General features: G+C 34.2%; 1 protein-coding gene across 1 annotated transcript; it reads left to right on the forward strand.

Moving 5' to 3' along the window:
- Positions 1-10754: 10754 nt before the first annotated feature.
- Positions 10755-13811, forward strand: LOC131015847 (transcription termination factor MTERF4, chloroplastic). The gene is made up of 2 exons (XM_057944289.1): positions 10755-12604; positions 13406-13811. Exon 1 carries the CDS (start codon positions 11086-11088, stop codon positions 12589-12591), a length of 1506 nt encoding a protein of 501 aa, XP_057800272.1. The 5' UTR covers positions 10755-11085; the 3' UTR covers positions 12592-12604; positions 13406-13811.
- Positions 13812-15046: the final 1235 nt, after the last annotated feature.

A 15046-nucleotide genomic window follows, 5' to 3' on the forward strand; every position in this document is an offset into this window, starting at 1 on the left:
ATTTCTAATTATTTTCAATTAAATCTTGTGGAGATAAACAAAAGAAGGGCTATATAAGGTGGCTGTTAATTTTTTGTTGTGATTTTTGCAAAGTATGAATAATAATAATAATAATAATAATAATAATAATAATAATAATAATAATAATAATAATATTCTTACTAATGCTAAACACGACACAATAGATCATCCAATCATATCTCCATAAATCATGACCCACATTGATTATGTTTCTATGTTTTGTCTAACAAATCAAAATACCAATATACCAATCAACTATCAACGAAATTATGAAATACATATTAAGTAGAGTAAGGTATTGATTGGTATGCATGATTAATGGGATTTTTGTATCATCTTTACAGCTAAACAAAGGAGACGAAGAAGAAGCCCTATCTCAGGCATGCATGACGTCAGATCTAAGAGAGAGAGAGGTGATAGTGTGAAATATGTAATTTGGCAACATTTCATATATATCTCCAAAAAATGTAACAACTTTTTATTATCGTCAAACCAAAATCAACTCCATTATCAAAGCATCTCATTCAATATAATATATTAAATATATAAGTTTCATATATATCTCTCATCAAATGTGTATCCCCGTGGCCTATATAAACTAACTTTTTGTGTGAAATTTTTACTTATACTCACTTCTTCTTTTGATATTCATCATTTCTCTAATCTCAAACATGCCGACCATGTGGTCTTTAGTAAAAAAATTGCAACCAAATAATGCCAGATCTGCAATGAATTAAATATGGGGCTATTTTATTTTGGAAGGGAAAGTTCTCACAGACCATAATGCAGGATGACACTGATACCAGTTGATCCAAAACTACCGCTCAAGTTTCAACGGCAGCAGTTCCCTATTATTGTTTCTTATGCAATGACTATAAACAAAAGTCAAGGTCAACCACTCTCTCATGTGGGTTTATTTTTTAATAGGCCTGTTTTTAGTCACAGTCAGTTTTATGTAGCTATTTCTGGAGTTACAAGTCGAAGGAGTCTGAAAATCTTGATATGTAATGAAGACAAAGTAGATTATTAATTCTACAAATGTTGTATATAAAGAAGTGTTCCAAAATTTATAATAATAAGATGTCAGGTTTGCAATTGTCTTTTCATGTATTATTATTTTCACCTTTATTTTTAAGTAATTTAAAATGTTAGTCTTAAATATATTTTAGTAGTAACATAATTGGTATAACAATTGTATAATAAAATATTTTTAAAATCATTTATTTTAGAGATTATACAAAAATATCTTTCAGAATGTTACAATAAAATGCTTATTTTGTTCGATGTCTTACTTAATCAGGTATAGACATCCTATGAACTTTTACGTAAATGGATGAATTTTAAAATAAGTTATGATATTTTTTATTATTTTATATCTTTATTTTAATTTTAATAACTTTCAACAAAAAAATATTCATATTTCTTTTTAAAAATTAGTTAAGCAAAACCAAATTTTAACAACATATGTAATTCCGTGCATCGCACGGGTAAAACACTAGTTCTATTTTAACTATTCTCATGTACTTGATCCGTCCCACAAATTTTAAGTCACTTTACTTTTTCAGGCGTTCCAAAAATTTTGAGTCATTTTTAAATATAGGAGTAAGAATTAGATAAAAGATAAGATTTTTTAATTACATTCTATCTCTTACTTTTATCACTTTATTACATTCTCTCTCCTACTTTATCACTTTTATACTACACACTTAAAACACTAATCTACAACTCCTTAATTCTCGTGCCGAAAAAAAGTGACTCAAGATTCGTGGGACACAGGAAATATAAATTAAGAGTTCTTCTTGTGTGAGACCAAATATATGTGTGAGACGGGTTGAAGAGTGGATTGAGTGGGTCGGGCATGAATCGGGCAGGTCTGGGTGTGAGATGGGGGCTGGACAGGTAGACTGAGCAAGCCGTTAAAGAAATGTAATGTTTCAATGATTATTTTTTTGTACGATAATGATTATTTTTCTTACAATAATAATTATTTGATCAAATAATTAATGATTATTTTTTTTCTTACAATAAAAATTGTTCGAGACGATGAAGTCGTCGAGATACTCGTCATCCCAAAGGCAATCAAGCAACGCGAGCTCATTCGCACATTGTGGGTCGAGGCGACGCTAATCGCGGTCAAGGGAGCCGATTAAAAGGCTCTCATCTATTGGGGGAAATCTCAAGAAAATACAACGAGCAACGACCTCCCAACATAATTTCACGTGACGTTAAGCAAATCAAATTGCACTTTCAACGAGTCCAAAAGGACGTCAAGGTTTGAGAGTTCATTTATGAACCAATTGGGGGAGCGGCATGAGTGATGATCAAAGATTCACGTCCACCAAACGAGGATGTCCACTCTTCCAAGCGTTTGAAGGGCTTCGATGGGTGCTACACAACGACTTCATCTGAGCCGAGCATGACAACAAAGCCTATAGGCGGCAAAAAGAGACAAGGGGAAAGGGAAGAAGAACGAAACTTGGTGACTTCCAACGACGACTTGTGTGTGTGTGTGTGTGTGAGAGAGAAAGAGAGAGAGAGAGAGAGAGAGAGAGTGTGTGTGTGTGTGATTTGATAATTTCGGCTACCACATCAGATTTGATTTGGGCGAACTTACAATCCGTGGGACAATTGCGAATAAATTATAAATTAATATATTTCTTGGTAAAATTAAAATGTGATAGATATAAATCATAAATGGAAAAACCATGTGTATTTTTCAACCATGCATTACCCCTTTTAATTTTAATGTAATTTTTATTGTTAGAATCAATGTTTAATTTAATTAAAAATACATTTAGATTAAAGACAAAATAGAAAATAAAATTAGAGAGCCCGGAAATAGTGAACCTCAATGTGGGGAAGAGGCTTTAATGGAGTAGAGACTACCCAAGAACCCCTTTAATGATGCACATTTTTTTTTGAATGATTATAATTTTCAAATTTTTACACATGACTGTTTATCTTAAATATCTATCTATTATATCAAAACACAGTTTGTGACAATTCTGTAAATAAATCTATATCTATATCTTATATCTTATATCTTATATCTTATACTATGAAACAACAGTTCTAACGGAACTATTTTGGCGCCTTTTTCTGCAGTTCATCATGTCGCTCAAATATTGTAACCGAAGTATCATGTCAGTTCTTTCATATCACCCACTAAGTTATTTTTCAAATTTTAATTTTTATACTTTCTAAAACAACTTTCAAATGCAATAAATTGGTCAAACCCACGTTTGGCCGTCCCTACTCCCTAGAAACTTCCTCAAATGGGTTATTTTCTAAATTCCTGCAATGCCTCCCCAATTGGTATGCACGAGTTAGTTTAGTGCCCATAATCTTTTAAGTTGTCATAATAAAGAAGAAGAAGAGAGAGTATAAATTTCGTGAATTTCTTTGGTGAGGACTTATTTACCAGCAGAAGTAGCTAACAAAATTTTGAGTCGCGACACTGACCAAAATCGTATACTTGTGAAAAATTTACCTCCACCAGGAAGCTCGACGAAGAAGAGTGCAGGCACATATGCTCCTCGATAAATAATAGTGATTTTGTTGGCAAGGTAAGCTTGGGTGAAGAATCATACATCCTCTTCCATTCTTTGCTTTTTCTCTCTAATTATGTTCTCACATCTGCCCTTCTTTTATGAAAAGAGACTAATAATCAATTTCCATAGGTTGTATTCATGATTTCCAATTTTCTATCATTTTAAAGGAATGTGCAACTGGCAAGTGGAAGAGTAAGGGTAGGGAGAGAAATATGATGGTAATCAAAGGTTGTGTTGGCAAAGAGATAAATTTTTGGCATTGTGTGTATCACATTGCACGCCTCAACACATCCCTAAGTGATTTTCTCAAGTATGTCATTTGCCCAATATCACTATGACATCATTCGTAGTCAATCTCAATATTTCCCTTTTTGTGTGCTATGTTTTAGTAGATAATAACAGATTTATTAAATCGCAATTCTCTTTTGCTTTCTTCATTCATGTATTTTCGTTAGTGACATTCAGTTTTTATGTTACTTATTGTCAAAGAACAATACTCTATGTATCTGATTTTTTAATAGGTTCGTCAAGTATTGTACTTCAGTTTTTAAAAGAATTTTGATGAAGCATTTCGATAGGATGATACCTATAAAATTAGTTTCTATAATATTGATCAAATTATTTAGTTTGTTAACTCATTTATCCTGTGTGTAGGCATGGGGCGACAACCAACTATGGCTACTCAAACTCAAGACAAATCATTATTGAAAAATATTCTACATTGTTTTAAGAGATCTTACCAACATGAAGAAGAATGTTTTTGCATTTTTCATATTACAGTAGAAATCTTGACATTTGTTAGTGATATAGAGAGTTGTGCTTATCATGTTTTATTTCAATTTAAATTTGTTGGATGCTTAGATATACTTGATGAATTGACGATTCTGATCCATTCGCCATTGTCACTGGACTATCAAGTGATATTGGAGCATGAATTGCTTGAGTCCCGACATTACATGTTATTAATGTAGTTACAACAATTGTTAAAAGGTTAAATAACTGATAGTTAAAGATTTTTCTTAAGCTAAAATTGATGTTACATACTCGATCTTGCCTCTTTTTTGCTAGAAGATTTATATTTGAATATATTACTTTGTCAAAAATTTGTATGGAAATTTGTATAGCAAGGAAAACGGTAAAAGATAAAGGTTCAAAAGACATGATAAGAGAGGGCATAGTAGAGAATTATTTTCTACTATATATCTATTTATTGTTGGTAATTTTTTTGTGAAATAATATTTTTTAGGGTTAATAGTGTTTTATGTCTCGAACTTTCAGCGTTTTTTATAAAATATCCCGAACTTTCATTTTTTTCCCTAAAAAATTCCGAACTTTTAGTTTTTTCTTTAAAATGTCCCGCTATACAAAATCTGGTGAATAAAAAATGACTTATCTCGCCGAATGAAACATTTTGGAGACTACCATTGTTGGAAAATCATATTAGAAACCACCAGTGTTGAAAAATGCTGAAAGTTCAGGGTTTTTATCATCCTTTTGTGATCGAATTTTGTATAGCGAGACATTTTATTGAAAAAACTAAAAGTTTGAGATTTTTTAGGAGAAAATAAAAATTGGAGACATTTTGTAAGAACGCTGAAAGTTTGGGACATAAAACACTATTAACCCTATTTTTGAAAAGGAATTGGTTAATCAGCTAGGCTTCTCTTATATGCTGAAATTAGTTGATGCATCTTCGAGCAATATTAAGCCATGTTTATCTTATTTTGAGATATTAACTACTACTAATTAACATTTCTTTTTGCACTTTTTTCTATTTATATATATATATATATGGAGAGGTTCAAGAAAGAATCATAAATAAAAGAAGACCGGACAACCATTTTCAGCCATTCGATCATCAAGATCTACGGTGGATGCATCATCTTGTTGGATGATCCTGGGTTCGAATCTTGAAGGGAGCATTTTTTTTTAAATTTTTTTAGTGCATTAATTTTAACAACGAATGCATTAATTTTTACAGTGGATGCATTAGATTTGATGGTTCTCCCGTTCTCACAAATAATGTAGTTCTCTCTAGAACCACACCCTATATATATATATATATATATATATATATATATATATATATATAGGGTTAGTATCTAGTGAGAATCTCAAAATTAGTGACACCTAAGAACCATCCTACACCATTAATTTTAGAAGATCCTACGGTTATAATTAAAAATCTTGTAGCTTAACATATGCCTCATTTTTATAGTATTTCTGCCGAATAAAATTAAGAAGGGTAATTTTGGAACCTCAAAACTAACTAATATGGAAAGAGAATTAAATGATTAGATTGATCCCTCAAATCCCGCATTGAATATCCTATGCAATCACTTTTTTTACACATTTACGTCTCCTCATTTTAGGCTCCATTAGAGAAACCTCCATTGAAGCAACCTTTCTTGTTCATGGTCATCTGCCTCGTTCGACTGGAATTCGAGATTGAAGGTATAGTTTTCAACTTATAGAGCATTGACCAATTCACCTGAATATGAAGACCACATCTGGATTCACGTGGAAGAGAGCTATGAGATTACAACCTTGTACATCGATTCTATTTTGTGAGTACAACTGTGTCAAAGAAAATGTCATGTAGTCCACATATGTGCATTATCGTGAACTATGCATGGATCCAAAGTTCAAGGCTAATTTAGTTTTGTTAGGGTAATGTTTTTATTCATGAACATTGAACGTTTTGAACAATACGACATTATCCTATTTGGGATTCTTATGTGTTGGGGTTGTTAATATTGTGAATCTGGATATGAACATTGTGATTGTTAATATAAGTGATGTTGTTCATGTGTAGATTTGGTTGTTCATGTGATGCTATGAATATAATGGGTTTGAATGTGAGGTGTATTTGTTCATGACTAAATTCAGATATGAATAAAATGCGTGTGAAAATAAAATTATTTTGTTCGTATCTCGAATATACTATGAGTATATCGTGAATATGAATTAGCTTTGTTCATGTTTGAACTTTAATATGAATATTAAATGGTTGAATCTGTGATGGATTTTTTCATGGTTGTCTTTTACTATGACAACCTGTCTTTGATGAACAATGCACAGAAGGAGTATGTGAAGAGGATGGAATTCGACATTATTACCATTAGAGATATATCAGGACGAATGATTTATTGGGTACTTAATTGATCATTTCAACTATGAAACTGGGGAGTTGGAGATCTACACATTATCGCGAGTTATGCAAGAGTAGTAACTTCAATGCTAACTATGTCTTTCTTGGATGAGACAATTCAGGAATATGAACAAGTTATAGACTTTCAACAAATATTATGTTTTATGCCATATTTCAATAGAGCACAGACTCATGATTACATTTGGTAATTAAAATTGAAGTTTATTCATTTTCATTGTTCTACTTTGCTTACATATGCTTATGAAAAAATATGTGCAAAAATTTGGTTATGCACCGTTGTTCAACAATATCAATTACTTGATAAGTAATTTTTTTTAAGGTTTTATAAATAATGTGCCATGTTCTAAATTTGTAATAACACAATGAGTGAATGAAATTCGAAACATGACATAATATATTGTCGAATATATGAAAAACATACATGAACAAAAAACATGTTCTTGACTGAAAAATGTTTGTTCATAATTTAATACAATCATGAATAAAAGTTAAGGTCAAAATTTTTCAAACCACAAACTAAGGTAATGATCGAATAAATGTTCATTCGTTTTATTCATGTGAAAACATACATGAACAATGTGTTCATTAATGAACAACACACATGAATGTGACATTATGTTCGCATGAACAACATACATTGAATAAGACAATATTCATGTGAACAAGACAATATTCATGTGACATTGTATTCGCACGAACAACATATATATGAATAATGGCATAATTAAACATTGAGCTATTAACAAAATCAGATGACGAATATTTGCATTTAATGTTCCAATGTAAAACATGAAAAAAATATACACAATTATACGTGAAATATATAAAATCTTAATTGCCTTAAATAAAAGATATCATGATAGCATGATTATAGGAAAGTAACGGATTATAAAAATGGATGAAATACAACAATACCCTTAACACCTCATATATAGGCTCATCATGTAATTATCTCACAGCCATTAGATTCACAAAATAAAGGGCTAGGATCAATTCTTAGGTGTCACAAAAATATGACATTCTCACATGACCCTCTCCCTATATATATATATCGATATCGTTTAATTTTGAAGTTCGCCGTGCATTGCACGGGCGAGCGTACTAGTTAGGTTAAAAACACATAGAAGTGAAATGGTGAGCGTGACTTTCGAATATTGTATCAACAATATTTTACAATTCGAAAAAAAAATCTTATTGTAATAACTTTTAGAAGCAGAGTAATGAAGTCGGAAAATCAATAACGATAAAATTTTCATATAACCACACAAACACATTGTTTTCGGGTCATGTCCCTATAGATTTCGGGTTATTTTCAGATTGACCTAATTTGACTGTCGAGCTATTCAAGCTTAAATTTTATAGGACTGAAAATTTTCAACCCTAACCATCTCAGATTGTCAATTTATTCAGCCATTCCACGGGTTTCGGGCTAGATTGACATTTTTTTTTTTTTTATAAATTACATAAGTAAATGAAGAAATTCAAAGACCGCACGACGGATGACTCGAACCCAAAACCTCAGGTCTTGGGCATCAAACTCCTACCACTATATTGACATCTTTAGCGATGAATAGGGTAGTGCAAGAACTGGACCGGACCTGCTAAATTGATTGGTTTCGATTCGGGTCAGTGTCAAGATGGTCTGTTTCAATCAAGTGCTTAAAATTTTAAATTTTTGATTCTCTGATCGATATCGATATCGCCAAAATCTATCGGTTAGTGCCCGAACCGAACCAAGAGATCTTATATTTATGATAATTATTATTATTAGGAAAAGTGCATATAAATATATAAATTTTACTCACTCTTTCACTTTGCACATGACTTTTGAATTTTTCGTTTAAAATCACCAACTTTTAATATTGCTCAATTTTTTTATAATTTTAAATTTCGCCCAAATTGAATCTGACTTAGCTCTTATGTAGTAGCGAGCATGTGATGGCATTTGTTCCATTAGTGCGATATTATTCATACCAAAACTTAGGCGAAATTAGGGTAAAATTCGATTTTTTAAATTTATTTTCTCTCAAGCTAATTAGGGCAAAAAATTTCAATATTTCTAGACTGGAGCAAGGCAAAAAATGTGGACAAAACAAAGAACCGAAAATTAAAGAATTTGTAGAAGCCATTTGAATAAATATCTTAAAATTTACAAAACTGTATGAATTAAGATGAGGAAGAAGACATACCGTATACGTGAAAAACATCACCGTGAATGTAAGATCGTTGGCCAAAAAAAAAATATGCTACAGCTCATCAATGAATTTCGCCTTAATTATTTCATTTGAGAGGAAACAAATTTGAAAATTCAAATTTTGCCGTAATTTTTCTCTAAATTTAGGTATGAACGATATCATAATGATGAAAATGTGTAAGCACATACATGACCCACACAAGCGCCAAATTACATTCAATTTGGACGAATTTTAAAACTATGGAAAAACTAAACACAATAAAAAATCGATAATTTTATAAGAAAAAATGAAAATCATGTACTCCCTCCGTCCGCGAATTAAAGCCCCATTTGCCTCTAAATATTTGTCCACGAATTAAAGCCCCATTTGTCTTTTTGTACCCTTTTACCCTCCTACTTTATCTAAAATAACTACCTTTTGCCATTAATTATCCATTCTCATTTTTTAACCTACTTAATTATAGATTTAAGTATTCATCCTTAATTAATGCAAAATAAATTTATGTCTATTAATTTAGTCTTTCTCTCTCAAATGGAATTCTAGAGAATTCCAATTCATTTCGCAGTCACCTCTCTCTCTCTCTCTCTACCAAACCCTAAATTATTAGAGCAATCCCAACTGAAGCTGAATCGATTGTTGTGTTACTCCATGGATCGTCTCTCTTTGCATTGTCTCTCTCTTGTTCTTCCTAAATCTACCATTGTTGTGTTACTCCATGGATCATCCCTTTGAAACTGAATCGATTGTGCCGGAAACCCCGGCCTCTGATCTCTGTGAATTGGCGCCGTGGTTGCTGGCTGAAATCGAGCCGCCACACCTTCCTATCTCTGAATCGGAGAAAACGAGGTCGGTATCTGAAGCGGCGCCGTGGTTGCTGCCGGATACTGAAGCAGCTCGTCTCCCTCTCTTTGAATCGGAGCAGATGTCGCCGGTAGCTGAAGCGGCGCCGTGGTTGCTGCCGGATACTGAAGTGTCTCGCCTCTCTCTCTCTGAATCGGAGCAAATGTCGCCGGTATCTGAAGCGGCGCCGTGGTTGCTGCCGGATACTGAAGCGGCTCGTCTCCCTCTCTCTGAATCGGAGCAGATGTCGCCGGTAGCTGAAGCGGCGCCGTGGTTGCTGCCGGATACTGAAGTGTCTCGCCTCCCTCTCTCTGAATCGGAGTAGATGTCGCCGGTATCTGAAGCGGCGCCGTGGTTGCTGCCAGAAACTGAGCCGCCGCGCCTCCCTCTCTCTGAATCGGAGGAATCTCTCTCTGAATCACCGGACTATGATTCTGATGGCTTCCATCTCTCTGAACATTTCTGCCTATTAAAATTGAATTCAGTTTCGAATTCCACAAAGTAAAAATTAATTAATCAATGAAACATAAAATTAAGACTTAAATTGAAACATAAAATTAAATGGAAAGCTTAAAGTCAATAAAGTAAAAGCATTCTCTTAAGTAAAGATTAGCAAAAAGTAAACAACTACCCTTATCTTTTACCTACAACACATTTTTCAGCTTTCTTAAGCTCCGTGCCCAACTCCAAATGGGGCTTTAATTCGCGGACGGAGGGAGTACAAAATAAGAGAGAGACAAAAGTTCATATATTTATATGGAGTTTTTCGTTCTTTCATCTTATTATTATTATTATTATTATTATTATTATTATTATTATTATTATTATTATTATTATAAAACAAATAACCTAGATGACGTTTTCCACTAATAAGTTGGTAGGAAGTTCAAGTTATTAAAAGAGAAAATGAGAAATCAATATATATATATATATATATATATATATTTTTTTTGAATTAAAATGAGAAATCAATATTAATTCTTCAAAAATATATCCTGAAATTCTACAAAGTGTAATTATATTATATTATATTTATATAAAAAAACCCAGAAATCCTAGAACAACTAGGCGCCGCTCTCACATTTCGTCTCCTCTACAGCACGACACAAGGTAAGGTTGATTGGTATATGAATGATGATGGAGATTAGCTAAAATAATTTGCATATTTCTAATCGATCTTAATTTAACTTTCAGCCGATAATTTTGATTGTTATTAAACCAGCCTTCTTTCAGATTTTTTTTTTGGATTTCAATGATATTTATCGAGAATCATTTGTTGAGTTCCATTTGATCGACGTTTACTGAAATGGCTGCGATTTTGAGAAAAACCAGTCAAATAAATTCCATATTCTGCAAAACTCCCAAAAATCCATTTTTTGCGCTACCTCTTAAACCCTTGCAAAACCCCAACTCCCAATTTTGTCATGAGCTGCTTCGAGGAGCCTTTTCGACGAAGTCGTCGAATTTCCCCGAATACGAGATGCCAACTGTGACTTGGGGTGTGATTCAAGGCCGAAAGGAGAAATTGGTGTCTAGGGTCATAATTTGTGATTACATGAAATCCTTAGGCATTGTGCCTGATGAGCTAGAGGAACTCGAATTGCCCTCCACTGTTGAGGTGATGCGCGAACGAATCGAGTTTTTGCAGAAAATAGGCTTGACTATAGATGATATCAACGAGTACCCGTTAATGCTAGGCTGTAGTGTGCGGAAAAACATGGTTCCGGTGTTGGGATACTTAGAAAAGATTGGGATTCCGAGGGCGAGGATGGGGGAGTTTGTGAAGAACTATCCGCAATGTCTCCACGCAAGTGTTGTGGTGGAGCTTGCACCGGTGATTAAATTTTTGCGAGGGCTTGATGTGGAGAAACAAGATATGGGTTATGTGTTGATGAAGTATCCGGAGTTGTTAGGTTTCAAGCTCGAGGGAACGATGAGTACGTCTGTTGCTTACTTGGTGAGTATTGGGGTTAATCCGAGGGACATTGGTCCAATGGTGACTCAGTATCCATATATCTTGGGGATGAGAGTTGGGACAATGATCAAGCCGCTCGTGGATTACTTGGTCTCGTTGGGCCTGCCCAAGAAGATTTTAGCTAGAATGTTTGAGAAGCGGGCTTATATTCTCGGTTATGATCTTGAAGAGACCGTGAAGTCGAATGTGGATTGTTTGTTGAGTTTTGGTGTCAAGAAGGAAGCACTTGCATCCATCATTGCTCAGTATCCACAAATTCTTGGTTTGCCTTTGAAGGCGAAATTGTCCTCTCAACAGTACTTCTTCAACCTGAAGCTCAAGATCGATCCTGATGGATTTGCTCGTCTTATTGAGAGGATGCCGCAGATTGTTAGTCTCAAACAAAATGTGATTATGAAACCAGTGGAATTCCTACTGGGACGAGGTGTCGCTGCTGCTGACATAGCGAAGATGGTTGTCAACTGTCCCCAACTAGTTGCTCTTCAAGTCGGGCTCATGAAGAACAGTTACTACTATTTCAAGAGTGAAATGGGCAGGCCGGTGAAAGAGCTTGTTGAGTTTCCTGAATACTTCACTTACAGCTTAGAATCAAGGATCAAACCTCGTTACCAGAAGTTACAGAGTAGGGGGATTAGATGTTCTTTGGCATGGTTCCTCAATTGTAGTGATCAAAGGTTTGAAGAGCGACTTCAAGGTGCGTACATAGAGGCTGAGAGCTCTGGTCCATCATTCGTTATGGGTGGGAAATTAGAGCTTCCTGGGAATAATGATGTTGTATCGGAGGAGGAAGACGAGAGCGATGATGAAATACTTTATAGGCGTACTGTATCTTTGTAGCCACGACAGACAGGTAATTTATAATCTCACTTTTTTTTAAGTTCCCTTTCTGGTTTTCAGTTTTGGTAGTAGCCATGATCCGATTGTTTTTGGATTGATTGATACAGATTGTTGTTTTTGTCCCTCGGATTATGTTTTTGACTCTTTGTTTCTTTTTCTGGCTTGGTTGATTGATCTATGAATAATGATGATTATGGAGATTCGCCAAAATAATTTGCAGATTTCTGATCGATCTCAAATTTCCTTTTCAGCCCATATACCGTCACACACTTCTTGATCTGTATCTAGTAATTATTTTGGGGGAGAAGCTGTTGATGTTGGTATTATTCATTGTTATGAGCTAGAAACATTTTGCCCCATCAGTGAAAAGTATATCGCCAGTTGCACCAAGTCATATAGGATGCTGCATGAGTGCTACTTTGATACATTGGTTACATTGTTTATATAAAGTGATTGTGTTTTACATATTTGGATCATTGAATTATACAATTACTAGAGGATATACTTGGCGTTGGCGGTGGTTTTATGATGTTAGGCACAATTGGTATTAGCTGATACATTTTAATATATTAATTGCTACCTCTACGGTCTTGTGTTACTTCATAGAACTATTCCATCTAGTAAACGAGTAATACTTAGGCTAAAAACTTGCTGTTTGTTGGCACATTAATTTTATATTGCTCTATGCTATTCCATAATAAGAAATTTAACTTCATCTGTTTGGTGTTTCCTTATATAAAGATTTGATCAGAAATTTTGTTTCTTTTTTCTTCTTTTTACGTTTCCCTTCTCTCCTCTATTTTGACATTTGCAGGGCATAAGGTATCATTATATGGAAAAGGCAGAACCTAACATGGAGCTTACTGAGGATTTGACTTGTGAATCATGCTCTCTTTTTCGGAGTATCTGACAACAAACAACCTGCTACGATGTCTCCTAAAAATATGAGTGGCGAGAACGCTTGTGAAACCAAGCTCTTTGATGGAGAAGAGAAGTGTAGGCCCAAGCTGATTTCCATTTCTTATTCATCATCACCAGATATGGAAGTGCGGCCGCCTGTGGAGTTTTGACCGGTAGCATATGCCACAGCTTTGCCACACGCTACTATGTGAAATTCGCGGCCAAAATTGTAAACTGATTTTTCTTTTTTAGGATTTGTGTTGCAAAACTTGTGACATTTAACAACTCTTTTGTTCAATGCTGTAAACATGTTGTGGATACTTGTGTTTTATCATGCTCTTTATCTCCATCAAATATATATCTCTTAAAGCTTGCTAGAAACGCAGATAGTCTCGAACGATAAGTAGTATATCTGGCTCGATTAATTTGTGTACAGCCTCAGTCATCACCATGAATGTAAAAAGAAGTGTTATATGGTGAAGTCCTTATGTGGGCGTGTTTATATCTTGCTGGGATTTATGTTTCTTGCTTTTGGTCTTTTGCCATCTAATCAGCATAAGCAATTAACGTGCTGTGCATAACTTATTCCAACCATTGGAAAACAAAAATTCATGGCTTCGGCTAATTCAAGAGTTGCTGCTGGACCTATCAAAATTAGAGTAGCTTGATGGAACAAACATTAAACGGTGGTCCCAGAAATTGCTCATCTTCTTCAAAGCTCTCGATCTGGACTATGTCTTAATCGATGAATTTGTTCGTGTTGAACCGGAAGATGCCTCGGTTTCCACTCAAACAAGAAACTAACGCGGCAAGTTCTTAAATCGTGCAGAAGTTGAAGAAAGATAACAAGACGATGAGAGGACAGGTGCTGAACCATATGACGAACACACTCTTGGACCTATTCCTCAAGGTGAAATCTGCGACATAAAGTGTAGCAATGGCAATGCTTCAAGCAGGCTAACATTGTTGAAGTTGAAACAGAAGAGATCAGCGTGCTAGGAACTGCCCCAGATCGTCACCGTGGCTTGGGGGCAATGGTTGTTCTCGCATAAAGCATCTCCTTGCCATCAAAACAAGAAAGTTTTACAGTCAACTTCATAAGTAACATAATAGGTAACTGTAGCGAATAAAGTTCTAAATATCTGAAGCTCATTAATCGACAATTCTAATCATAAACATCATACTGGTCTTAATCCAATACTAAAAAATAAGTCATAAATGACTATGCCATATGTTATTTGACTTTGATACATATTACACTTCTTAGGGAATTCTCTAGGGGTGAGCAGAAACCGAACCGAAACTCAAAACCGAATCGTTTCGGTGCGATTCGGTCCCGATTCTACTGGTTCAGTTTTCGGTTCGGTTCGGTTCTGAAAATTAAAAACCGAAAATTTTCGGTTCGATTTCGGTTTTTAGTTTTTGGTTCGATTTTAAACCGAATCGAACCGAAAATATTAATATTTTATTATATATTTATATTTTATAACATATAATTAATTTTCAGAAAATTAATCCTAAAACCCTAACACATTACACATGTTCTTGACTTGTT

The sequence above is a fragment of the Salvia miltiorrhiza genome, chromosome 3, assembly GCF_028751815.1.
Source record: "Salvia miltiorrhiza cultivar Shanhuang (shh) chromosome 3, IMPLAD_Smil_shh, whole genome shotgun sequence".
Classification (NCBI taxonomy): Eukaryota; Viridiplantae; Streptophyta; class Magnoliopsida; order Lamiales; family Lamiaceae; genus Salvia; species Salvia miltiorrhiza.

Coding starts and splice junctions, on each gene's coding strand:
- LOC131015847 (XM_057944289.1), top strand. CDS start 11,086: ATGGCTGCGATTTTGAGAAAAACCAGTCAAATAAATTCCATATTCTGC.